This window comes from Cetorhinus maximus, chromosome 12 (assembly GCF_964194155.1).
Source record: "Cetorhinus maximus chromosome 12, sCetMax3.hap1.1, whole genome shotgun sequence".
NCBI classification, from domain to species: domain Eukaryota; kingdom Metazoa; phylum Chordata; class Chondrichthyes; order Lamniformes; family Cetorhinidae; genus Cetorhinus; species Cetorhinus maximus.
Window position 1 is genome coordinate 24,989,265 of NC_135890.1, and position 27,288 is coordinate 25,016,552.

At 45.0% G+C, this 27,288-nt stretch overlaps 1 protein-coding gene across 1 annotated transcript in view; it reads right to left on the bottom strand.

The window, feature by feature from the left end:
• Window positions 1-27,288, bottom strand: part of lhfpl3 (LHFPL tetraspan subfamily member 3) — a 332,577-nt gene that overhangs the window by 60,670 nt on the left and 244,619 nt on the right. Inside the window, exon 2 of the mRNA XM_078553212.1 lies at window positions 10,082-10,318. Coding sequence (XP_078409338.1) covers window positions 10,082-10,318 — 237 coding nt within the window. The remainder of the gene's footprint in view (window positions 1-10,081; window positions 10,319-27,288) is intronic.

Here is a 27,288-nt window from a genome sequence, read left to right on the forward strand (position 1 = left end):
CAAACCCATGACCACTACCACCTAGAAGGACAAGAGCAGCGGATAGACGGGAACACCGCCACCTGGAATTTCCCCTCCAAGTCACTCACCATCCTGACTCGGAAATACATCGCTGTTCCTTCACTGTCGCTGGGTCAAAATCCTGGAACTGCACCACATGGACGGCAGCCATTCAAGAAGGCAGCTCACCACCACCTTCTCAAGGACAGCTAGGTATGGGCAATAAATGCTGGCCCAGCCAGCAAAGCCCACATTCCGTGAACCAATAAAAAAAAGAAAACAGAGGCTAGCGAATGTGCACCTCCTCAGCCCACTGTCTTCCTCTGCAGCAAATATGGCAGAGACTGCCATGCCAGGGAGGGGCTCCTGAGACACACCAGGTAATGGTTAACACAGAGTTTACCACCATCATCTTACCAGACAGAAGGAGATTGAGAGGCAGTGGAATCCACAATCAGAGTTAGTGATTGAAGCTGAGACAAGATCAACATTTTTACAAGAGGTTATGATCAGGTAATTGAGGCACAGAGTGTTGTAAGGTGTTGGTTACAGTTCAGTAGGTCTGAAGAAGTCTTCGTAGTCATACGTAGGTTAACCTCATTGGCTCTTAGGGCAGCATTTTTACCTCGGTGGGCAGGCGCGCGCCCGACCTGCTGGAGTGTAAAATGACACGCTTTGACGTTGGGTGAGCGTCCTGAGCGCAGTCGTGTGATATTTCAGTTGGCGGGTGCGCGCGGGAATCAGCAGCACACCCACCAACAATTAAAAGGCCTATTAAGACCATTAAAAAGGTAATTAACCTAAATTCTTTGCTGCCCGTCCAACCTTGCGGCCTTTGCACTTTTTAGGAAACCTCATCCATGGGCAGGATGAGGTTTCCAACAGCAAATAAACATGAAATAAAACATTTTACATTTCATTTATAAAATGTCCCTGCTCATGTGACAGAGGCACATGAGGGGACATGTTTTATAACATTTTAAAAATCTTTACTTTTTTTTTGAAAACTGTTCATCTCCCTGAGAAAGCTCTGTCGCTCAGGGAGATTTTCAAGTGCGTACTCGCGCGCATGCGCAAAATTCACGCTCGCTTTCCTCCACCCCCACTCATGTTTCACACTGGGTGGGCCCTAATTGGCCTGCCAGCGTGAAATCGCAGTCTGGTCCCGATCGCAGGCGGCGGTCAGCTTCCCAACTGCTCCCGCCAAACCCACCCAACAAGGGCAAAATTCTGCCCTTAGAGCTATTTACAAATTTACAGTAAAGGGTACAACCTAGGAGCTGTCTCCATGCTTGCTGGTACACACAGCTCTGTCCAATACTTTACTGACCCCTGGGTGTGGGTTATATGCATCTTTTACATCACTGTGTAGGCAGCACTGTATTTAGTCCCATACTGATCCTATATATGCTGAACCCTTATACTACACCTACCCCAAGTCTTTATCCAATGTATTTTAAGTGACTATAATTTACCTTAAGTCTTACATTGCTATTATTATCCTACATTTACATTGTAATTACTGCATTATCACTCTCCTCCCTTCATGTCATCGAATTCAAAGGTTCAGGTGGTCTGGAAGCCTTCCAAATTTCATTGGTACTACTGTCGGAGGAGTGGTAGGTTCTGTCACTGCTGGTTCTTCCTGTATGTTTCTAAGTTATTCTGGAATCTGGGTATGTTTTCATCCTTTTCTTCCATTCTTTCATGTTGAAATGCAGGTTCGGCTTTTGTGCTGGCCGGTGGCTGGTCCCCTGACTCGTTTCTTATAGGATGGACAAACGTTATGCTCATTTCTTTTTTGTTTCACTTCTTCCGTCCTCGTGTGGGTTGTTGCCATGTATGCGAGACTTTACATTTCAAAAATGGAACCCTCATTCCCACTTGTTTCACAATTTTACCCAAACTTTTGAGTACTTTCTTCTTTCCCTGTTTTTCGAGCGTATGGCTCTTTTCATTCAGCTCAGCAACTACTCTGGTGAATTGAGTTGTCTTTGTTTCAGAGTTATCTGTGGAACTCTTATATAATTTTGACAATTTCACCTGGGCATCAGGTTCTGTTTGGAATCTTTCTTCCATGGCCACCGACTGCTCCTTGAACTCTTTCAGTTCACTTGTTAGATTGTCAATCAGTTTCGTAGAATTTCTCTTATCTGGTTTCAAAGTTTGGATTTGCTTTTCCATATTATGTATCTCAACCTTCATGTCCTTCAGATTGGATCAAAGTTCAAGATGTTCATCAGTTTTGCCGGTTAATCTGCTTTCAAGCAACTGTTCTGATGCATCAGCAATTCTTTCTCCTGTTCTAGGCATTTTGCACAATGCTTACTAGAGACTCCTGATGCTTGAAGTTCATCAAGTTCAATTGAAGATCTATCTTTGTTGAATATGCTTCTACAAGTTCATCATTTAAGTGTTTCAATACCTCTTTCAATGTAAGTGACATTCCCGTATTATCATCAGTTCTCGTTTTTCCTTTACAAACTCATCTTTCGTATGTGAAAGTTAGTTCTCGCGCTGATCAGTTTTTCTTTAGCAGGGCATAATTCCTCTGCACTATCCTTCAAGCTCACATTCTGTAATTGTACTTCTGCTAATTGTTTCTGAGGCCCTTCATGCTCTTTTGTGAGAAGTTCTACTTGCTTTTGCCATTCTAGATTCTTAATTTTCATCTCTTCATACATCTCTTTGGAAATGTAATGTTTTCCCAAGTTTTCTTCCAGAAGTCCAGCCATTTTCTTCAGCTTTGTGGTCTCTTTCTTGTACCTCTTGGCTTCCTCCTAGAGTACAGTACATTCCTGAGTCTTCTCTGCCAAATGGCTCGTCAGTTCCTTTGGAGTAACATTAAATTCATTTTGCTTCACCTTGTAATTTTCCCAAGGATCAAACTTTGACCCGAGGGATCCTTGTAGCATATGAAGATCCTTCAGCAGGTTTTCCTTTTCTCTGCAAAGCACAATTACTTTGTCTTAAGTTTTGTAATTTAATAGAGTCTCATCGAGTTTATTCTGCGGTTCTTCCATTCTGTTGTTCAAGGTAGTCTGTATTTCTTCATGCTGAAGGATTATATACTGTTTTTGAATTTGATCTTGAAGGACAGTTAGCAGTTCTTTCAACTGTTTATTCTCCTGTTCAGCCCTTGCCATCTCACTCTGCACTTTAGTGCATTGCTTTATGATGACTGATAGTTCCAATGCAGCTTCTTCTGAAGTACTATTCAACTTTTTTTTTAACTCCTCATGCTTTCCCAGGGGCACGTATTGGATCTTAAAAGAGTCTTTCAAGGCCGCAACTTCCTTAAGGCATTTTCTGCCTACTGTTGTGCCTGACTGTACCTCTGGTTGAGTTTTCACAACTCCTGCTTCGATCTGTCAACAATGGAATTCAGAACTGTTATTTCCTCCTGGCACCTTTGTGACACCTCAGAAATTTGTTTGTGCAGATCTCGAACAGTTGGGTTCATTGAAGACTTTAGTTTGTCGCACGTTTTCAAAGATATATACTCAGCTTGAATTTTGTGTTTCAACTCTCCCAATTCAGCTTTGATGCAAACATGTTCCAATCTTATTTCATTTTCCTTTTGCAGGGTTTATTTTGGACTTCATCAGATAACTTTTCTTCATTCACAGCAAGCTGCTTGCTCTGCACTGCCACCTGCTATTGTAGTTGGGCTAATGTGTCGAGTTTGCTCAGGTAATGTCTTTTCCACTTTTGTAGCTTTGGTGGGGGTTTTCTATCCCTCTTTTCAAACTCTATGTGCTCCACAACTTGAAGATTAGAATATTCGTCAAAGGCTTTTAATATTTCATCGAAGCTGGTTGAGTATTCATCAATGCTTTGCATTAGGATTACTTCTTCCACAAGTTCACCAAACCTGCATAAAAAGATATTAATCTGGACCTTTTCTGCCTTTCTATTTAGATCTCATGTACTCCAGTAGTTTAGAAATTCTGTTCTCCAGGACATCAAATTTTCCATTAGGTTTGGCCCTTGGATAAGTCCAAATTAGCCTGGTAGTTTTAATTTACTATCCATGGCTGTTTTTCATAACAGGTGAGTACCTCTTTAATTTTTTTTCTTCCAAGATGGATCCGCAGTAACCATTGCATTTTTTTTCCCCCCTTCATTCTTCCTGTGCTGGTCAGGTTTTGGTAGGCTCCTGTTACGCTGACTAAAACTTTTTTAAGCTTATTGTCTCTGCAGGAAACCTTTAAAACAAGAACACTGGGCCATCTAGTGGATTTTTAAATCAGAGAAAATATACCGAAAGGCAATTTTTAAGCCTTGCCTTCAGTTTTAAAACGTTTTTTTCACTCAGTTGAGCTCAGCCACCACGTGTTATGGTGCCGGCTGTGGACCTGTTGCTGCAGCTTTCTGAATTTCAAGATGGTGTCACCATTTACCTGGAGACAAAGAGATTTCCCACACTTGTTGGTTTTGGCCAGCTCGCTACAATGGTGATCACGCTCAGGTTGAAAAAAAAATCAATAACGGCTGCCTGCAGAGTTCTCTAGCTCAACATTTCTGTTTAAAGTCACAAATTCATCAAATCCTGGCTTTTGCTTGCCTTTAGCTGGGTTTAAAAAGTCACGATTCCCCCGGTGTATTAAATTATTTATAAATGTTTTTGGAGGGGCCTCAGGCACCATGTGTTAAGACGCCAACTCGGGGGTTGTAATTTTAGTAATGGCTTTTTTCAAACTGCACTACTGACTCTGAAATTTTTGAAGATTTCTCAGGACCTGCTGTAGCTTGGGATTTTAAAAGATGTAGCTCACTCTTGCTAGGTCTGCTGACACTGTGCTCTGGGATGTGAAGCTGGAGTTCTAAAAGGAGATGCACTGGAGTCTTCTGCTGCAGTAAGAAATTTTAAATCTCTGCCTTCAGCTTCCAAGCCTTTCTTTGGAGCTTTTTTTCCTGGTGATTTTTCCTTTGCACCTCTGCGTCTGGAATATCTATCAGGTCAGAATGCTTTGTTAAATTTTTTCTCAGTCTTCCAGCATTTTCATTTCTCTCTGCATTTCCTACGAGGTTTTGGGTTTTTCTACAAGCTGCCACCATGTTGTAGGGTGTTGGTTACAGTTCAGTAGGTCTGAAGAAGTCTTCGTAGTCATTGAGCAAATAATTATACCTCTGCTCAGCTGGTATCCTAGACTACCAAATGGATGTCATATATAGCTCCAGAGAATGCCTCGAATTCTAGTGAGCCACCCTGAGAGTTGCCATGATAAGTGAAACATTGGTGATATGCTGGACTAACTTAAACTGAAGGCATTGTAAGATATGTCTGACAAGTAAGTGTCAATTTGCAAAACTAGTCTGGATTGCAGATGAGTTCAACATTGACAGAAGGAAATCTCTCATTTACATAGATAATGGCATTGTGTAATGGAGCATGTATAGCCACAATCTATAATCCCATAGGCATTGATAAATCCTGCAACTCTATAGAATTTCAGTCTTTCCATACTGCTGTTGGCTCTCTATGGGGAAAATAAATGAAATTGTTTTGCGAGTCACTTACTTAATACATCTACGGACAGCTGATTGGCCTAGGTTGGCAAAGTCCCCAATGGAAACTAAAACTACCCCAAAGCATCCAAAATAAGGGTAGTTGTGACTTCAACAGCAACCGGCAATGCCACTCCTATGACAGAGCTTGATTGTAGTTCAGACATCATAGAATGCTTCTTAAGTTGTGGTTGCTACAGACACTATTTTTGTGACTAATGGAGGTTATGTACCTCTGTCTGTAGACTCTGGTATAGAATAGATCAGGTGGGTGCAAAACACTTCTGGTGCAGCCTGACATTGCTCCCTTTATCCTCTTTTTCCCTCAAAACCCAGCTACAGGGGAATTCCCATAGGGAAAACACTTGGAGTGACATTGGATCAGTTGTGCAAAAAGAGACAGCAGCACAACACCTGCCACCAGGTCTCCATAAAACCTGAAGTGCCAACAGGGAAAATCGAAACAAGAAAAATCCCCAACGAAAAGTGGTTGAAAAGTGGCCTGACAATCTTCTTACAGGGCTTCCAAAACTCAGTCTATACATCTCAGTCTCTAGCATCCCTGGTCAAAAGGACTGTATGGGGATAACGGAATATGTGCTAAATTGATGTAAAATAACATGTGCATCATCATAACATCATTTTGGCCTTATTTATATTCATCTGCCCACAAACTGGCAGGTGCCTCCCAGACCCATTACAATTACACTCAAACATCACTAAGATCCTGCCAGTGGATCAATAATGCCTACATTACGCCCTAAAATCCCGTGTTATTGTTCAGAAAACTAAACAGCTGTTTAATAAGTGAAGTATTAAACTTATCTTTAGTTTACTGAACACTATTGTTCTTCTTCTATGGCCGAAAAGGGAGAGAACAAGGTGCGACTTATCATTAACTAGGCTAGTTTTCAAAAGTGATATTATCATATTTTCAACTCAAGTGATCTATGTGCTTCACGTTTATCTGTCAACAATACAAAAATTCAATGCCAGCACTTAAAAATTTCCACTCAATTTTTCAGCAATTAAATAAAGACTAAAATAACCACACTCCGTAATGGATAAAAAGATTCTGCTTTGATAATAAGTTAAGTAGTTTGGGATTAGTCCAAATATGTATTACTCAGGAATAGCATAATTTCTAACTGCTATGCTTTCTGTGAAAAAGTATGTAATCAAAATATTACAGGAGCCCTTGAATCATTTTTGAGTTAATTAGGAAACAATTTGGTTTATTTTGTGTTCTTTATATACAAACTGGATATCATGCCAGAGACAGATAGAATTTAATTAGACTGAGTGATTGGTTATAGTACTTCTCCCTAACCCTCAGGCTTGGAGGGCTGAATGCAGGTATACTTCAGGCAATTAGTTAGAAGCTCGACACCTTGGGAAAGGTGAATTTGATTGCAAATGAAGGAAAGCAAAATGCCATCTCTTACTGAATATTGTTGTGGACCACAGGCCCTATACAATCACTATTAATAAATACAATAGGTTATTGTTCAAAAATGGCTTAGGAGGTAGGATGTAGGGTTAGATCAGCATTTCAAAGTTCTGATTGTTTTGCCATTGACAAACAAATAAAAAATTTGCAAAACCTTGTCTCAGAAGATTAAATGAATTGGCTAGAATCCATGCTAAAGTAAGTAATACACTTGGCATTGAATTGAATTGATGGGCTTAATGGTCTTTCCTCAGTTCATGTTTTTATCATTTTATGATACTGGAAGGAAAAAAAATCTGTACTTTTTGAAGAAAGAAAGTCTACCACTGTTAAATGTCTTTTACCTTTATATCTTTATTCTGCATTTCCATTTATTACTTTTCTAAGAAGAGCCTGAATATTCATCATGTTTACTACATACTTCACACTTCCAGGATAGATGTTTGTATCATTTTGGCAGTTTTTATCGGCAGTCAAAATTTTGCACAAATATACATTTATAGGTCTGAGCTATGAGGAACGATTGGATAGGCTGGGGTTGTTTTCCTTGGAGCAGCGAAGATTGAGAGGGGACCTGATAGAGGTGTATAAGATTATGAGGGGCATAGATAGGGTAGATAGGAAGGCACTTCTTCCATTAGTAGAGGGGTCAATATCCAGGGGGCATAGATTTAAAGTAAGAGGTAGAAGGCTAAGAGGGGAGTTGTGGAGAAATTTTTTCACCCAGAGGCTGGTGGGAGTCTGGAACTCACTGCCTGAAAGGGTGGTTGAGTCAGAAATTCTTGTAATATTTCAGAAGTATTTAGGTATTCACTTGCGTTGCCATAGCCTCCAGGGCTATGGGCCAAGCGCTGGAAAATGAGATTAGTGTAGTCAGATCTTTGTTGACCAACGTGGATACGATGGGCCAAATGGCGTTCCTCTGTGCTATAGACATCTACACAGATTTGAAAACCTACTGGGTCCACTTTTCTGGATGGTAGAGTTTTCTGCTTATAGGCACCTCACATATGATTGAAATCTGACAATCGGAACGCAGTACATAGTATTGATTCCGAACAGATCAGCCCAGGTGATAGAAATACTTTGGCAATGAATTAAAACAAAAATTGGTACATTCTTCATAACTCAGGGTGGAATCATCAACCCGAGTTGGCGATGGGTGTCATGGTGGGCGGGGGGGGCTCAATATGGCGGGATGCCCAAAAATTAGTTTCATATCGTTGTGAAACTTGTCAGTCATTGTCTGCTCCGCCCGTCAATGCATTTGCATCTCATCATCTTGCCTGCCCACCGGAATCATCCCCCCACGTCATGTTTACCCCCCACACCCTATGCGACTTCAGAATGACGTGATTCATAACAGCATTTAAAAGACGTCCACCTGGCGAGCTGAACTTCGAGGGGAACTCAGAGGTGAGTGCACACTAATGTAAGGCAGCGCTCACGAGGGTCACCTGTTCAACTTCAAGGAAGAGGTGCTGCGCATTCAGGCAAGTCACGTTTTCCCGGCTGGCTGACAGTGCGGTGCCGGAGCAAGGGCTGCACTGCAGTTGGGGCAAGGGTAGGGGAGGTAGGGAAGGCAGCACGATCTAATGGTAGTGCACAGGCACATGGTGGGTTGGTGGGGGAAAGGGGGCGTGGGCAGTGACCATTAGGGAAACCCTGTATAAAGTGAGCATTCTTCCACAGTTAAGACAGCGCGGCCACATTGACATGCCTGGAGTCGGACCTCTAGTTTAACTACCCACTCAACCAACGCAGGAGCATGAAAGTGCCACTGCACTTTTCACCCCTCGGGCGCAGACTACAAGTTAATGAGTGTCTTAGGGGACTGCAGGACAATTGGATGACTGGGCAAGTTGTACAATCTTGCGAAAGCTGGTCATGGAACAGTCACTGGTGGAGGCGCTCACAGCCCTTTGCACTGTTTTCATCCCGGTTTGGACCAGCCTCCCCCATGGTTCAAGTGAAGGTGTGTGTGAGAGAGTGAGTGGTGATGTCCCTTGAGCTGGCAGTGAGTGAGATGCCTATGAATGTATGAGTTTAGAGTGATGAGATGGTTGACTTATTCTGGTGGCACAGATGTAATCGTTCATCCTCTTTGTGCACTGGATGGCCAAACTCGTGGACAGCGTTGGCACGGACCACTACTTCCACCACCTCCCAAGCCGGACTGGTGATGTTGCTGCTCCTCCTGCGGCCAGAGTGGGGGTAAAGGACATCACGGCGGGCCTCCACGGCGTCCAAAAGGCGTTCCAGGGACTCATCACTGAATTCGTGGGGGGTGGGGTTGCAGTCTTTTTGTCTTTTGGGGCCATGTCTTCTGTGCAGCAGTCCTGGGCTGGAAGCACTGAGAGGCGTATACACGGCTGCAGTTTAAATATGGCACTCGGCATGAGGTGACGGTATGGCGGGCAAATCGGAGACCGCACGCCAGCGAAACAGTGTGCTCCCCATCAGTGAATAATTAATGAGGTGGGAAGGGGACGTTATAGTGTGAAAATTCACCAATGCGGCCAGCGGGTAAATCAACTTTCTCCCCGCCCGCTACCGCACTTTGTGCAAATCTGGGACGATTCCACCCTCAGTGATCATCATAGAAGAATGACACCTAAAGCAACATACCAATTACATAGCGCAACCAAATGGGTTTGACCTAGATTAGTTAAGAAATCAAATTCATCTTCCAAAAAGAGATGAAAATAACACCAAAACTTCCTTTTGAAGAAATCCCTGAAAGCATGGAAATACATTTTATAATTAACGCAATCACCTTGCTTTAAAGCATATATTACCTCCAAATTCTTATCAGTTCCTTATTAAAATCTAATGTTCAGAAGTTCAAAGCTCTGAACTACAATATTATTGCCAAGTTAATATTGTTAAATATGTTAATAAAATTCATGGATATATATTCTGAACTTTTTAAACATTTAAACATATTCAGTAATGGATCAATTAATTTTGAGAACTGAGTAAATTGGTATTTATAGTTTAGATTTGAGATTTACTTTCATGAGGGTACAAAGCATGCTTTAAATATTTATTCAGGTCACTTGAATAAAGTGATTTTCATAATTCTCAGTGGTTTAATATGAATGTGAAGAGAAATCATACCTTTGGTATCCACTTTGAAGTCTTCTGGCAGTAAGCCATCTTGCCTGTTGCCTAGGACAAATGCCAGAAACGAAAGGATGAGTGCATCTAGGATTCCAATAATCGCCAGAATGTAGGCCCAGCGAACAGAGCAGGCACCAAGTGTGTACTTGTCTGTTTTTTCACCACACATGCGCTTTACTTCATCTGAATCCCAGCCATCTGGGAAGATCATGCAGCCCAGGATCAAGCAGGCAGCTGAAAAAAAACATCAAAAAGTGACAAAAAACCACATACCACAAAGCCTGCCACTTATGTACGTAACACAAACTTTAGAATGGGATGACAAAACATTGGATGCAAATGTCAATCAGATACAAGCTCTTGACTGGTTTGCCTTCCACCTTCTTAATTCCATTTTGGGATATCTGAATTTTGGACAATTTTTTGCCATGCTTATCATAACATTTAGCTATACAGCGATAACATCATCTCATTTCAGTGGTCTCCAGAGTGGACATAATGTACCGATATAGTGTTAGTATATATTTCTGAAAAGTCAGGTCTAATTAATTCCTGATTCCTTTGTAAAATTTAATGCAAACTTGTAGTAATAAAATTATTCAAGTTTGGGGTGAAGAGCTCAACCACCCCACCTCCAACCCAACTTTCCATGACTGTGCCTTTGAATTTCAACCAGTCCATCATATTAGCATTTGTTTCAGGATCCACTGTTTTGTAGATAATTTGTCTTACCATAAGAAGTAAAATGGAATATGATGGATGACATTAAATGCCAAAGCTAGGGAATAGCTACATCTTTACCAATTCTTTCATCTGGAGAACATCAGGAACTCATGTTACCAACATGAGTGTCATATAGAAATATGGTTAAACACAGCTTGTAAAGGTAGAGTTTCAGTGGCTGAGTAAGCCAAAATGTAGGCCCAGTATATCCTTGATCCGAGGAACACTGAAGGATCACCAAAATCCAGGCTGATCTTGCCATTGGCAACTTTCCTGTAGATCTCATTTGCATGTCTGGAGCATTAAAACTGGTGTAAAACAAGCAAAAATTCAGCATAATCTTTTAGGGGCCTGAAAAAACATGTGGTATCTTTTGCTGTCTCTAATTTATCAATATCATGAAATTTAGTTTGAAACCATCATTTATGTGCATTAATCGCCGCTGCATGTTTAAGTAAATGCAATTCTGGATCTCCTCATGGTTATGTACTGTCACCTTTACTCTACATCCTCCATACGAATGATTGTTGAACAGAGTACAATGACATAATAATCCTGAAGTCTGCTGATGATATAGTACTTGTGGGTCTCACCAGAAATAATGAAGTGAAACTATAGGGATTCAGTGGAGACGTTTGTAAAATGGTGCACTAACAATTCCCTTAAGGTGAAAGAACTAGTTCTAGACTTTAGAAAAAGCGTCGGTTAATGATATTGTTCCTGTGAAGATTCATGATGTGGACATTGAAATAGTTACTAACTACAAGTATCTAGGTATCAAAGTAGATGATACATTGAATTGGAAGTAACAGTGTACATATGTGGTGGCCAAGGGATATATACAATTATATTACCTCAGAAAATTTAAATCTTTTTGAGTAAATCCTGCAATCATGAAACACTTCTAAACAGCTGTAGTTGACGGTGCTATCTTTAGTGGGTGTCTTGCCTGGCACTGTTGTCTTAAGAAAGCAGACAATTTAAGAGCATAGACACTATTGAACCAGCAGGAAGGTTATCTGATCAGCAGATCTTTCTGATGAAATCTGCTGTCGAAGAATTTTGATGAAAGTAAAGAGTGTCATGAACAATGAGAATCACTCCCTGGTTTCAGTATTACTGCTGGATGCGTTCAGGGAAAAGGCTACAATCCCTCAGGTGCAGCGCAAATCGATTCCTGGGCCAGGATCTTTAGGTTGGCGAGCTGGGGACAGGGCCCACTCGCTGACGCGGGATGACGTCGGGCAGAACTCCCGACGTCACCCTGCGTCATTTCAATTCTCAGGTCGGCGGGGGCGCAGCGGAATCAGCTAGCACCCGCCGACTTGTCAACGGCCTATTGAGGCCATTTAAAAAGTAATTGAAATAATTAATGGAACTGCCCGTCCAACCTTAAGAGGGCGCTGGTGAGAAGTGACTGAAGCATTCTGGAAGAAGTCATCGCAGCCATCGTGACTCAGGAGGGAACCGAGAAGGACTCTTGCACTCAACAGGAGGAAGGGCATCCAACAGAGGGCGCTGGTGAGAAGTGACTGAAGCATTCTGGGAGAAGTCATCGCAGCCACCGCGACTCAGGAAGGAACCGAGGAGAAGGAGTCTTGCACTCAACAGGAGGAAGGGCATCCAACAGAGGGCGCCGGTGAGAAGTGACTGAAGCATTCTGGGAGAAGTCATCGCAGCCACCGTGACTCAGGAGGGAATCGAGGAGGACCCACTGTCAAAAAAAAAAGAGGAAGAGGCAGTGCCTTCAGGAGTGCACCAGACCTGCGAGGGACACTCTTCTGAAAGTGGATTTTAAAGAAAAAGCAGCTGATTGGTGAGTAATCCTGGGAGCAGACTCGGAGGGAGGAGCACAGGAGCAGTGAGTATAAATTTAGCTTACCTCGGAGATTCGCGGCCTTGTCTCTAGGGAGCAGACTCGGAGGGAGGAGCACCGGAGCGGTGACCTCGGGGCACAGATTAACTGAAGCCAAAACTGAAAAAGTGACGTCACAGGAAAGCTGTGACCTGATTGGTTGGTAGGAAATCTGCACCAAATTTGAAAAAAAAAACACTGCAAAGCTAATTAATAAATTAATTATCTAAGTAGAGATGGCTGGGCAGGTGATGTGCTGTAGCTGTATGATGTGGGAGCTGGCAGATCCCATTGTGAGCCGCAGTGACCACATCTGCAGCAAGTGTTGGTTGCTGGAGGAACTCCAGCTCAGAATTGATGAGCTGGAGTCCGAGTTCTGGACGCTGTGGCACATCCGGGAGGGGGAGAGTTACCTGGACGCTTTGTATCAGGAGGCGGTCACACCCGGTAGATTAAGTACCTCAAGTCCGGTCAGTGGTCAGGGTCAGCAGGGTGTGACTGTAAGTGAGGCAGGTAGAGGGATCCTGTGTTCAGGAACAGAGCAGCCTCAGCTCTTGACCTTGTCCAACAGGTATGAGGTACTTGCTCCTTGTGTGGATGAGGAAGAGGGCTGTAGGGAGGATGAGCTAGCTGACCATGGCACCGTGGCACAGGAGGCCATTCAAGAGGGGGGAGAAAAAAGACAAGTGCTAGTTGTAGGGGATTCTATAATTAGGGGAATTGATAGCTTCCTTTGTAAGCAGGATCGAGAGTCCCGCATGGTATGTTGTCTTCCCGGTGCCAGGGTGAGGGACATCTCTGACCGGCTTGAAAGGATATTGGAGAGGGAGGGGGAAGATCCAGTTGTTGTGGTCCACGTCAGGACAAATAACATAGGTAAGACTAGGAAAGAGGACCTGTTTGGGGATTATCAGGAACTAGGAACTAAATTAAAGAACAGGTCCTCAAGGGTTATAATCTCCGGATTACTGCTCGAGCCACGTGCAAATTGGCATAGGGACGCGAGAATAAGGGAAGTAAACACGTGGCTAAAGGAGTGGTGTGGGAAAGAGGGGTTCCATTTCGTGGGGCACTGACATCAGTATTGGAACAGGAGGGATCTGTACCGTTGGGACGGTCTCTACCTGAACCGATCTGGGACCAATGTTCTAGCGAAAAGGGTAAATAGGGTGGTCAACAGAACTTTAAACTAGAAAGTGGGGGGGGAGGGAAGGGTAAAACTCCAAGAAGCATGACTAATGGGAAACAAAGCAGCAGGTTAGCGTGTGGGGGGGGTGGATTCAACTTCATGGAAAATTATGAAAAAACTGAAAAGAAAGGAGAGCCCAGGAGAGGCTATTAAAGTCTCCAGAACACAAAATAGGACAGAGTGTTTGGAAAGGGCTAGGAATCTAACTTCAAGCACATCAGATAAAAAGATGACAATGAGAAAGGGGACGGAAAATACAGGACTGAAGGTGTTGTATCTGAATGCACGCAGTATACGAAATAAGGTAAATGAGCTTGTGGCGCAGATTGAAATTGGCAGGTATGATGTGGTGGGCATAACGCAGACATGGCTGCAAGGGGATCAGGACTGGGAGCTAAATATCCAAGGATATACATCCTATGGAAAAGATAGGCAGGTTGGCAGAGGGGGTAGGGTTGCTTTGTTAGTAAGAAATGAAAGTAAATCGATAGCAAGAAATGATGTAGGGTCAGATGATGTAGAATCTGTGTGGGTAGAGTTGAGGAACCGCAAAGGTAAAAAAACCATAATGGGAATTATGTACAGGCTTCCGAACAGTAGTCAGAATGTGGGGCACAAGATACACCAGGAGATAGAAAAGGTGTGTAAGAAAGGCAAGGTTACAGTGATCATGGGGGATTTCAATATGCAGGTAGACTGGGAAAACCAGGTTGGTAGTGGATCCCAAGAAAAGGAATTTGTGGAATGTCTACGAGGTGGCTTTTTGGAACAGCTTGTGGTGGAGCCCACTAGGGAACAGGCAATTCTAGATTTAGTGATGTGTAATGAGGCAGATTTGATAAGGGAGCTTAAGGTGAAGGAACCCTTCGGAGGAAGTGACCATAATATGATAGAATTACCCTGCAATGTGAGAGGAAAAAGCTGGAATCAGATGTAACGGTATTACAGTTGAATAAAGGCAACTACAGAGGCATGAGGGAGGAGCTGGCCAGAATTGATTGGGAGCTGAGCCGAGCAGGAAAGACAGTGGAACAGCAATGGCAGGAGTTTCTGGGAGTAATTTGGGAGACACAGCAAAAATTCATCCCTAGGAAGAAGAAGCATACTAAAGGGAGGATGAGGCAACCATGGCTGACAAAGGAAGTCAGGGACAGCATAAAAGCTAAAGAGAAAGCATACAATGCGGCGAAGAGCAGTGGGAAACCAGGGGATTGGGAAGCCTACAAAGACCAACAAAGGACAACTAAAAAAGAAATAAGGAGGGAGAAGATTAAATATGAGGGTAAACTAGCCAGTATTATAAAAGAAGATTGCAAGAGTTTTTTTAGATATATAAAGGGTAAGAGAGAGGCAAAAGTGGACATTGGGCCGCTGGAAAATTACACTGGAGAAGTAGTAGTGGGGAACAAAGAAATGGCGGAGGAACTGAATAGATACTTTGCGTCAGTCTTCACAGTGGAAGACACGAGTGACATCCCCAAAGTTCAAGAGAGTCGGGGGGCAGAGGTGAGTATGGTGGCCATTACCAAGGAGAAGGTGCTAGGAAAATTGAAAGGTCTGAAGGTAGATAAATCATTTGCACCAGATGGATTACACCCCAGAGTTCTGAAGGAGATAGCTGAAGAGATAGTGGAGGCGTTAGTGGTGATCTTTCAGGAATCACTGGAGTCAGGGAGGACTGGAAAATCGCTAATGTAACCCCCCTGTTTAAGAAGGGAGTGAGGCAAAAGACGGGAAATTACAGGCCAATTAGCCTGACCTCGGTCGTTGGTAAGATTTTAGAGTCCATTATTAAGGATGAGATTTCAGAATACTTGGAAGTGCATGGTAAAATAGGGCAAAGTCAGCATGGTTTCATCAAGGGGAGGTCATGTCTGACAAATCTGTTAGAATTCTTTGAGGAGGTAACGAGTAGGTTAGACAAAGGAGAGCCAATGGATGTTATCTATTTGGACTTCCAGAAGGCCTTTGACAAGGTGCTGCACAGGAGGCTGCTCAGTAAGATAAGAGCCCATGGTGTTAGAGGCAAGGTATTAGCATGGATAGAAGATTGGCTGTCTGGCAGGAGGCAGAGAGTGGGGATAAGGGGGTCCTTCTCAGGATGGCGGCCGGTGGCTAGTGGAGTTCCACAGGGGTCAGTGTTGGGACCACAACTTTTCACTTTATACATTAATGATCTAGATGAAGGAACTGAGGGCATCCTGGCTAAGTTTGCAGATGATACAAAGATAGGTGGAGGGACAGGTAGTATTGAGGAGGCAGGGAGGCTGCAGAAGAATTTGGACAGGTTAGGAGAATGGGCAAAGAAGTGGCAGATGGAATACAACGTGGGCAAGTGTGAGGTCATGCACTTTGGTAGGAAGAGTAGAGGCATGGAGTATTTTCTAAATGGGGAGAGAATTCAGAAATCTGGAGTGCAACGGGACTTGGGAGTCCTCGTCCAGGATTCTCTTAAGGTTAACTTGCAGGTTGAGTCAGTAGTTAGGAATGCAAATACAATGTTGGCATTTATTTTGAGAGGACTAGAATATAAAAGCAGGGATGTGCTGCTGAGGCTTTATAAGGCTCTGGTCAGACCACATTTAGAATATTGTGAGCAATTTTGGGTCCCGTATCTCAGGAAGGATGTGCTGGCCCTGGAGAGGGTCCAGAGGAGGTTCACGAGAATGATCCCAGGAATGAAAGGTTTAACATATGAGGAACGTTTGAGGACTCTGGGTCTATACTCGATGGAGTTTAGAAGGATGAGGGGGGATCTGATTGAAACTTACAGAATACTGAAAGGCCTGGATAGAGTGGACGTGGGGAAGATGTTTCCATTAGTAGGAGAGACTAGGACCCGAAGGCACAGCCTCAGAGTAAAGGGAAGATCTTTTAGAACAGAGATGAAGAGAAACTTCTTTAGCCAGAGAGTGGTGAATCTATGGAATTCATTGCCACAGAAGGCTGTGGAGGCCAGGTCATTGAATGTACTTAAGACCGAGATAGATAGGTTCTTGATTGGTAAGGGGATCAAAGGTTACGGGGAGAAGGCGGGAGAATGGGGTTGAGAAACTTATCAGCCATGATTGCATGGCGGAGCAGACTCAATGGGCCGATTGGCCTAATTTATGCTCCTATGTCTTATGGTCTTAAGGTTGGCGGGCAGGCCGAGAGCCTTGGCGGGCTTCTGAAAAAGCATGAAATCTCATCCACAGGCGGGATGAGGTTTCAGGAGGGATTTAAAAAATTTAAAGGTTTGTTTAAAAGTGACGAACATGTCCCAACTCATGTGGCAGCACTTAGCCTCAGGGAGATGAGTGTGATCTTTCGAGTGCAGGTGCGAAAGAGCGCACTCTCGGCTGAGGGATTTCACACCTCCCCCCACCCTGGCATAAGGAGCGCATAGCGCTTCCTGGCGGACGTCACGTTGGGCGGTCCTTAATTGGCCTGCCCAAGTCAAATGGCGGCACGCCTCCAATCGGGGGCACCGATCGGAGGTGAGCCCACTCCTGAACATACCCCCGATGGGGGGAAAATTCTTCCCCTGAACTCGTTTGTGCCATTCTCTGTAAGAACTTTTAACAGGAGTTTGATGTATAAATGAAGATATGCACTCAGGGAGGGATTCACTGACTGATTGCTTTAATGCATTGGAATAGTTTTTAATATATATTTAGTTGAAGTTAGATCTCTGTGATCGGGTAATTTTCTTATATTGTCATTATTCATTTGTGTGTAATTTTTTAAGAACAATCGAGCAATGTTACCTGAACTGAATTTCTGTATGGATAATATAGTGAAATTGAATTGAATTGAGGAATCCTTCCACTTTTAAATATTACAGATTCCAATTCCATTATAAAGCATTCAAGGATGCATAAAATACATTAGGTTTCCGTGAGAAAATTAAAAGAATCACCATCAGACTCCAGGGCCTGGATTTTTCCTAAGGCAGGTGGGCTGGGCGGGAGCGGGCCAATTAAGGCCCGCCCAGCGTAATGTGCAGCTGGTAGCACTCAACGCTACCTGTGCGGGCGGGGGGAGGAGGCAGAGTCAGGGCCTGCGCACGAAAGAGCACAGAAATCTCCCTGAGGCACGGAGCTGCCTCGGGGAGATCGAATGGATCTGAAAATGCATTTTAAAATTTATTCAAACGTCCACTCATGTGACTGTCACATGAGTTGGGACGTTTGTAAAGGTGGGAACATTTATTTTATTTATTTTATAAAAGCTTCAGGAAACCTCATCCCGCTCGTGGATGAGGTTTCCTGAAAAACGTGAAGGCCGCTTGGGCTCTTCACATACCCGCCAGCCTTAAGGTTGGACGGGCAGCATTATTACGTACTTTAATTAATCCCGTAATGGCCATGATAGGCCTTTAACATTTTGGCAGGTGTGCAGCCGACTCCGGCACGCGCCCGCCAAACGAAATATCGCGATGACACATGATGACGTCGGGACGCATGCCGACTGGACGATTCTGCCCCAGAAATAAATTGTCAGGACCCAGACTGAAGCTCAATCACATCAATTTGTGTCGTGCAGCATTGAAATTTTTGGGTGTACATTTCCGCTTGTTCAGAGCAGCCAAAAATGTAGGAAACTTGTGTTCTCATATCTTTTGCATCAGTGTGGGGTTATGTTAATGAACTAAATAGGGGCCCAGTAGTTATAACTTGGGAACAATGTTAAAAATTATGAGGAAATTCCAACCTAATGTTTCTTTGATCTCCTTGTCTCAAAACCTATATTTAAAATTTTCTGTATCTTTTCCTGACAAATTTATGGGGAGCGGAGTTACTGTGCAAGTCTCCCCTATTATTTTTACATTAAACATTTATATTTTCAAAATTGTGAGCCCAATGCACAAGTTCTCTCAGTAAGAAATAGAAGTTATTTGTTAGGTGCATCTCATGTATACCAAAACACATTTATGAACTAAACAATAGGCTGAATGCATTTTCATGACATCTGTATTTCACCAGACCTCCTGTGGTAATACATAATAGCTCAAATTCTGTACACAGCAATGAAGAAATGGTGCTAACTGCTGACCTCAAAGAAAGCCACCCACAAAGATCTAATGATCTCTGTGGCATGGATTTCATCTTTCCTAATGTTAATTTGAATCTGACCCCAAGTCAAGGGATGTCCAGGAGTCCAGCAATAATGATGTTATCAAACAGGATAAGCAGCCAATCACATTGAAGGATTCTCACAGACAGCAAACCAAGAAAGTAAAAGGCACTGCTTTCCTTAACTTTTAATTCAATTTTACAGAGAACATAACTTTTTCAGGAGTTTCTAACAATGATATTGCAATGTAAAATGTAAGTTCTCATCAATTCAGTGACTCCTAAAGATCGCCATCTGCAAGGACGTCAACAGCACACCCTGTGGAGGAGCAGGGAATCATTGACAGCAACTTCTTGATTTACATAGGATTACATTGGATATACAGCACAGAAATAGGCCATTCAGCCCAGCCAGTCCATGCCAGTGTTTATGCTCCAATTGATCCTCCTCCCAGCTTTCCCATCTAAATCTATCATTGTAACTCTCTAACCCCTTCTCTCTCTCATGCTTATCTAACTTCCCCTTAAATGAATCTACATTATTCGTTTCAATCACTCTCCATGGTAACAAGCTCTACATTCTCGCCACTCTCTGGGTAAAGAAGCTTCACTGCACAGGCACGAGAGCCAGAAGTTGTGTCAGTGTCACAGGGTAATGACGCCAAATGCTGACTGTTTCACCATCATTACAACCAAAAATCCAGATCAATGATTTTCCAGATCACCTACCAAATACTGTACTAATAATTAAGAATGGTTACAGCACAGGAGGAGATCATTCAGCCCATCATGTCCACATTAAACCATTGGAGATTCTCTTAAACCTTAGTTGTGTAAATTTTCTATGATCAGGTCCTTGAAATGCTATTGAAATTAAAACGCTAACTGGCATAGGAAATTTAATAATCTTTAAAGACTCACTTCGGTTTATTCATAGCTTCAAAACCATATTTTCCCATCTAGCAAATCTAACTGTTATCGATATGAGCCAGCCTGCTACACACTGTAAAAAGGAATAACGAGTAGGGATATTACAGCCGTATCTCAAGTATGCTTATTTACCCAGGCACATGGAACTGATATTTTCCACATGTGAGCTATTTGATATCTGTCAGCTGTGGTTCAGTTGGTAGCAGTCTTGCTTCTGAGTAACAATGTTGTGGGTTCAAATCCCACTTCAGAGACTTGAATCTAAGCAGACATTACAGTGCAGAACTGAGGGAGAAGCTGTCTTTCAGATGAGATGTTAAACCAAAACCCTGCCTTCTTTCTAAGGTGGGTGTTAAAGAACCAGCTACACTATTTCAAAGAAGAGCAAAGGGGTTTCCCCTGTTGTCCTGGCCAATATTTATCCCTCAATCAACATCACAAAAACAGATTATTTGGTCATTATCATATTGTTGTTTGTGGGATCTTGCTTATGCAAATTGGTTGCTGCATTTCCTACATTACAACAAAGACTCTGTTTCAAAATGTGTTCCATTGATTGTAAAGTGCTTTTGGACATCCTAAGCTTGTGAAACTTTGTTTTTTAAGCTTTGTCCTTTACATAAAACTGCACACATGGAGCAACACATTTTAGCTGTCACTAGCATTAGAAAATGTTCCAGATTTCATGGACATATGCGCTTATGTTCCTGACACACAGTAAACAGATTATCTCGCCAGTGAAAGTGAGTTCCCTTCATTCTTTCATTTCTCTACAAGATAATCAGATCACTTGCTGTATCATCAATCCTTCATTTCAATTGTTATACCTCAGTGTCACTGGTGAGATACCCTCTATTTTTTCACGTTCATTCTAAATCACAATGTTTCTCAAATCACCCATCATTTTAGTGAAGCTTGAAATTAATTAATATTGTGGTGCACTTTTCCATTAATCAAAATTTCTCACTGACAGCTGAGGCCATTTCAGGCTGTAGTAGCTCACCGACAAAAATAACATGCAGTGAGCCTTTAGACTGATATAAACAAATTTAATTTTATGCAGTGTTGAATTTAGGAATAGTCAAAATTATACTTGTACATTATCATGCAGTCACATTGTTTTTATTTACTTTCATAAGATATTTCTTTATTTCATCTTTGCAGGTCTTCAGGTCATACATCATTTTCAGTTGTGATGACAGGGGGCTGAACTTCACCCAGGTCTCTGTTAATCAGTTAGCTGTTAAGAGGTGTCTTGTCCTCTGTGAGAATACATTGAACCTATTTTCACTGGGACTGACTTTTCTCGCGGTTTTTGCTGAGTTTTGGTCATTAAATGAGTGCACTGGCAATCCCATGGTAGCTCCTGGGTGTGATTATTTCTCAATGGGTTTCTATTCTGCATTAGCTAGGGGTGACATTCTCAATGCAATCTCAGGCCTTCCCCATGTCTGCCTGCTGATGTTGCCAGGAAGATGTGGACACGTATTAAAATCAGCAGCGACGGCAGTGAAATCCCCAAATCTTATGACTTACGCTCCATTGCACAGAGCGATTTAGGAAGAAATAAAAGAAGTGGCACTGATGGAGGCGCTTTACGTTAGAGCCTAAAGGAATTTTCAAGAGAAATCACTGGGGACACAGAAAAGATTCTGACGAAGAGTCATCGTCGACCTGAAACATTAAGTATGTTTCTCTTCCTAGATGCTGCCTGATCTGCTGAGTATTTCCAGCATTTTCTGCTTTCATTAAAGATTTTGAAGCTTTTGAAGAGACATAGGCATATAAGATATTACCTATTCTAAAAAACGCATTAGAAGCCATACAGGTCCTATGAATACCTTAGCGAGGAGCTCCACATTAGAAGAGAAAGCTTCACCATGGGGACAATAGCTACTGCATTAAGACCTATAGCCAAGGTGATCTGCCTGTGTCTGTGAAAATGGAAACTGCATTCAAGTTGTCGACCACAGGCTTATTTCAAGGAGCCACAGGCTGTCTGTAATACTACCCAAGGGGTTAGCTGGCCACATATACATCAGGTAACTAACATTTTTTTAGCAGAGCTGGGAAATTCATTCTGTTTGGCATGACAGCAAAACAGCAGCATGATTCAGTTTTATCAGGTTGCTGTCTTTCCCAGAGTATTTCATGGATGGAGCCCATGCGCACCTACCATTAACATCCTCAACTTTCCTAACAGAAAGTGGTACCCACTTGCTGACCGTCTCGATTGAGCGTAACCAGACACAAGACAGTATTTTACGTCCATATCCAATTGGCTGACAGTTGCCATGATGCTGACCCAGTCCTCATTTGTGGTGATGGAGTCATTAGTATGGCTGGGGCTGGTGCATTCCAGCTGTAAGGTCATGTCAGAGGAGCCAGCCCAACAGGGGCCTGGGAGGCAGGAACAGCTTCATGCTGCTCTGATGCAGCAGAGGGGGCCTCGCAGTCAAGCAAACTGCACAACTCTTCAGTTCTCTAAAGGAACTATCGGGCCATCCCTGCCAGGTTATCAACCCTCTTCAGGACTTCCGTTCGAGATAAGAATGTGAACCAAGTCTTTGAAGTAACCGATGGCATCACCTAGACTTTTCAAAATAATGGAGGTGATAAATCAGTTTCTGTCCCTCATGTGCCCTTTACACTCAAAATATATTGTCAGCTTTGGGGAGTTAAACTCTGTTCAATAATTATGTTGAATGAGAACTGCCAAAAAAAAAGTTCCAACCTGACTGAAAAGACTACAGGAGAAAAACACATCCCTAAGTGAATTCAATACTTCTTCCGTCAACACTCATAAATTATAGATAGAAACCAATTCTTGTAAAGATTTAACAAGGAATTCTGAAATTACTTTCAACCTGATTAATAAGGTCAAAGCCAAACCATAGTTAATAAAAGAGACTGGATGGGTGGGATTTTCCGGCCCCGCCCCCTGCTGGTACCGCCCTGGCCCCGCCCCCCACTTCCTGCCGGTACCGCCCTGGCCCCGCCCCCCCCACTTCCTGCCGGTACCGCCCTGGCCCCGCCCCCCGCTGGTACCGCCCTGGCCCCGCCCCCCGCTTCCTGCCGGTACTGCCCTGGCCCCACCCCCACCGGGACTGCCCGGCCCTGCCCCTCGCCGGGACCACCGCGGCCCCGCCCCCCGCCGGGACCACCGCGGCCCCGCCCCCTGCCGGGACCGCCCAGCCCAGCCCCCCCACCGGGACTGCCCGGCCCCGCCCCCTGCCAGGACCACCCTGGACCCCCCCCCTCACCCCCCACCCGACCGCCCGGCCCTGGCGAAAGTCAATGGACATTTGGCTCAGCCGCCAAATCTCCTGTTGTGGGTTCCACCATGACGGGGCCAGAAAATCCCGGCGTACAATTCAAATGCTTCAGCTGGAATATTCCGGCCTCGTTGGCATCGGGTGTCATGGCGGGCGGGGCAGGGGGGAGATAATACGGCGAGAAGGCCAAAAACCGGTTTTACGCCATCGTGAAACCAGTTGGCGATCAGCTGCTCCGTCCGTCAATGGCGGCCGTGTTTCCCGCTGCCATACATCGGGAACGTCATTTTAATACATTTGCATCTAATTATAAGCCCTGCTCAACGGAATCATCCCAACACGTCACATTTACCGCCCACGTCAGTGTGACTTCAGAACAGCTTCACAACTGTCTATAAAAGGCCTGCACCTGGCGACCTGAACTTCGAGGGGAACTCGGAGGAGCGCAGCACTCATGAACATCACCCCTAGGACATCACCAGCACAGGTCAGACCGGGTGTGGGGAGGGCATGTGGCAGTGGGGGGGGGTGCGAGGCAGCACAGACAGGCTGAAGGAAACACTCAAGCACATACTTTGGGGGGGTAGAAGAGGGGAGGGGGCGGGAGGTGGTGAGGTAGGTGGCCACACACTTGGAAAAGCTTGTCAAAAGTGTGCATCCTTCTACAGCTGAGACTGTTCAGCTGTAGCTCCATTGACATGTTTGGAGTCGGGCCTCTGAAGTTTTTCTGCCCACTCAAGCAACGCAAAAGCATGAAAGTGCCGCCAAATGCTCCAGAATGTTTCACCCCTTGGGCATATACTACAAATTAATGTGCATTTTAGGAGGTTGCAGACCAATTGGACGACTGGGCAAGTTGCACATTCCCCTTGCGAAAGGTGGCCAGTCAGTGGTGGAGGCGCTCACAGCCCCTTGCAATGTCTTTATTAAGGTTTGGACCAGTATCCCTCATGGTTCAGGCTAACAGTGCAACCTTGCGGTGCAGGTTAGGAGAAAGCCTGCACCTGAGCTGAGAGCACAGCATGGAGTCCAGTGGCTGAAGCTGCCACCAATTGGTCAAGTGGAGTGGGGCAGAGGTGGATGGGATTTCAGCCAGCGAGTGCACGATACACTGACCATCCAAGTGATGGCCAGTACTGACCGGCATGAGTGCAGGGGCTGTCAGATGTGGCCAAAATAGGTTCTTAGTGCACCCATGCTAACCCACGTGTCTCTCTCTTTGATCCTGCAGGAGGGGAACATCAGGATCATGGAGCCTGGTGGTTTAGCGATATGCCTTATGGCTTACAGAGACCAGAGAAGTAGAAGAAGAGAATGGAGGGAGCGCCTGGCCTGGCAACGGGAGAAACACCTCCCTCAAGATGAAGGGGGCAGCAGGGTCTGCTCCACATGAAGCTGAAGATCCTGACTGAGCCGTCACTTGTAGGCACCTCGCTAAGGCCCAGGGTCTATAGACAGTGCCTGTCATTCCTGCAGATGACTGAACCAGTGTCACCAAGACTGCTCATGTCTAGGGAACTGGTCAGTTACATATGCCACCTGCTGCAGGATTTGGCGCCATGAATGGCATCCACTGCCCGTGGCCGTGAAAGTGACTGCAGCGCTCAATGTTTACACCAGTGGCTCCTTCCAGGGCTCCACAGGTGACCTGTGCGGCATCTCACGAGCCTCCAGGCACAAGTGTATCCAGGAGGTCACGGACACCATCTTCACAAAGGCACAGAACTTTGTGCATTTTGACCGGGATCAGGAAAGCCAGGAAGCAGAAGTGCTGGGATTCGCACAGATCTCAGGTTTTCCGGAGGTGCAGGGTGCCATCGACTGCACTCACATGGTGCTTAGATCTCCGTGGCAACAAGGAGTCAACTACGTCAACTGAACCAGTGTCGCCGAACACTCGCTGAATGTTCAGAAGCTGTACGACCACCATAAACTCATCCTGCAGGTCTGTGCGTGATTCCCAGGGTGTGTTTAAAATTCCTACATCCTTAGCAGGTATCAGATCCCTGACATCTTCCATGGTTCAGAGAGACTGCAGGGCTGGCTTCTTGGGGACAAGGGCTACCCACAGAGGATGTGGCTGATGACACCCGTGCGGCGGCCTCAGACTGCAGCAGAGCGATGGTCTGCTCTGTTCATGCTGTGAGCTGGACTTTGGTGGAGCAAACAATAGGCATTTTGAAAATGAGGTTCCAGTGCCTCGACAGATCTGATGGAGCTGGAGCACAGCAATACAGTCCCCACAGGGTGTTGCGCATCATCATCGCTTACTATTGCTCTACAACCTGGTGCTACAATGGGGAGAGGGCCTGGCTGAGGAGGAGAAGGGGGAGCTGCACATCTCTGATGAGGAAGAAGATGAGGGGATGATGGTGATGGCATCCTCAAAAGTGAGGATGCTGGCAATGAGGCCATCACACTGGCCAGACGAGGCAGGGGCACTCAGGAGGCCCTCACAGTCGCAAGATTCGTGGAGGATGATGACGAGTGAGGACAGTCCTGACTTCCTCACCTTGCATCTGTGAATGTTTGACTCCTGTGTGGCTGAAGACAGCGCACATACCCTCAGTGCTCAGGCTCCTGTCATGGAGACGCAGCCATGAAACTTTAAATGCAGCTGATCCTTTGTCCGCCTTCAGCACCTGTCCCCTCAGGAGCACAACATCACCGGTCACAGATGCTGAAGAGATGGGGGTCCAGCCCCATCTCAAAGGTGCTGAGAGCACACAGAGAGAATTACAGAACTCTGTGACGCCTGCCCACAACATTCTGGCAGCAATGACAAGCACCATCGAGGTGCAGACATCACTAATGTGTCCAGGGAGTGTGAAGCCGGAACAATGCCTTGGTCTGAAGGTTACACACTGCACAGGGAAGAGGTCCTGGACTGGGACACCTGCATTTATTTTGTGCAGGAACCAAGGTTTCACATCTGAGTGACTCGAACACTGCTCATCAGAACAAGGAGCCATGGGCAAAGAGACATTTTTGGGAGTTTATTTACAATAGTGAACATAATGTACAAATGATTAACACCTTTGCCCAGGCTGTGCAACTACATCTTCTTAACCTTCCTAACCCTGTAGCTACGTCTTGGCACTCCCCCAACATCCACAATGGAGGTGGAGGCAGCCTGCTGACTGCTGCGCCTTGTGATGACCTTGACGGGTGTCCTCTGGTGGGCTGTGACCTGCAGGGCCCCGGCCTACTCCTTGGGTCCTGCTGCGTGGCAGTGGCACCCTCCTCGATCTGTGGAGCTGGAGCTGCTGGGGTCACGGGAAGAGTGGTTTCGGCTGGGCCAGGCACTCCAGGAGTCACCTGAGTGGATGGCCCCGGGGTGTGCACCTGCTGATCCTCCTCCCTACGGTGTTCAAGGGCCCTTGGCTGACTCCTTGGGGAGAAGGGGAAGCTGGAATGAGATTGAGCTACGCAGCACCCCTCACACATTGACACGGTTACAGGCCAACTGTGGCGTCAGTAATGAAGCTCAGCCCGTGTAGCAGTGCAGTACCAATGTCCTGCACCAAGTTCTCCATGGTGGCCGCCATCTGCCAGTGTTGACCTTGGTGCATTGGCATGCCGGCGCTATCACCTCAGACTGAAGGCAGATGGACTCCTCTATCATGCCTTGCAATCTGAGATGTGCAGCGGACATCTCTTCCTGATGTTCCCAAGCTTGCCTTTGCAGCTCCAGCAACTGAGGTCTGACTGGGTCCAGAGGCTCTTCATCTGACTCGGACCCAGCAGATTTCTGGCCTCCAGCAGTACTCCGAGCGTCGGAAACCTGGGAAGTCCCTGCCACCACCTGCTGTGTGCTCACCAGATTGTGATCCCAAGGCTACTCTAGAACTAGGTCCCACCGAGGTGTGTGTCTCTGCGCTGGTGGAGTGTAAGTGAGCTCTGTGATGGGTCTTCAATTAGGGTATCATCAGATTCTTCTTCTGAGGTGTCTTCAGGGCTTGAGTCGAGGACCGGGCTCATGGTCACCCTCGGCTGCTTCTCAGAGGTGCCTGTCAAAGCAAGGAGAGATAATTAGTGCATGGCAGGGGAGGGCTGAACAGGGGAACTCATTCACAGCATGGTTGTCTGATGGATGTTGCACTGCTGGATCCTCACTTGGTTGAGCACAGGATCGGTCCAAATTGTCGCCGGCCAGTTGGATGATTCTATTTTCA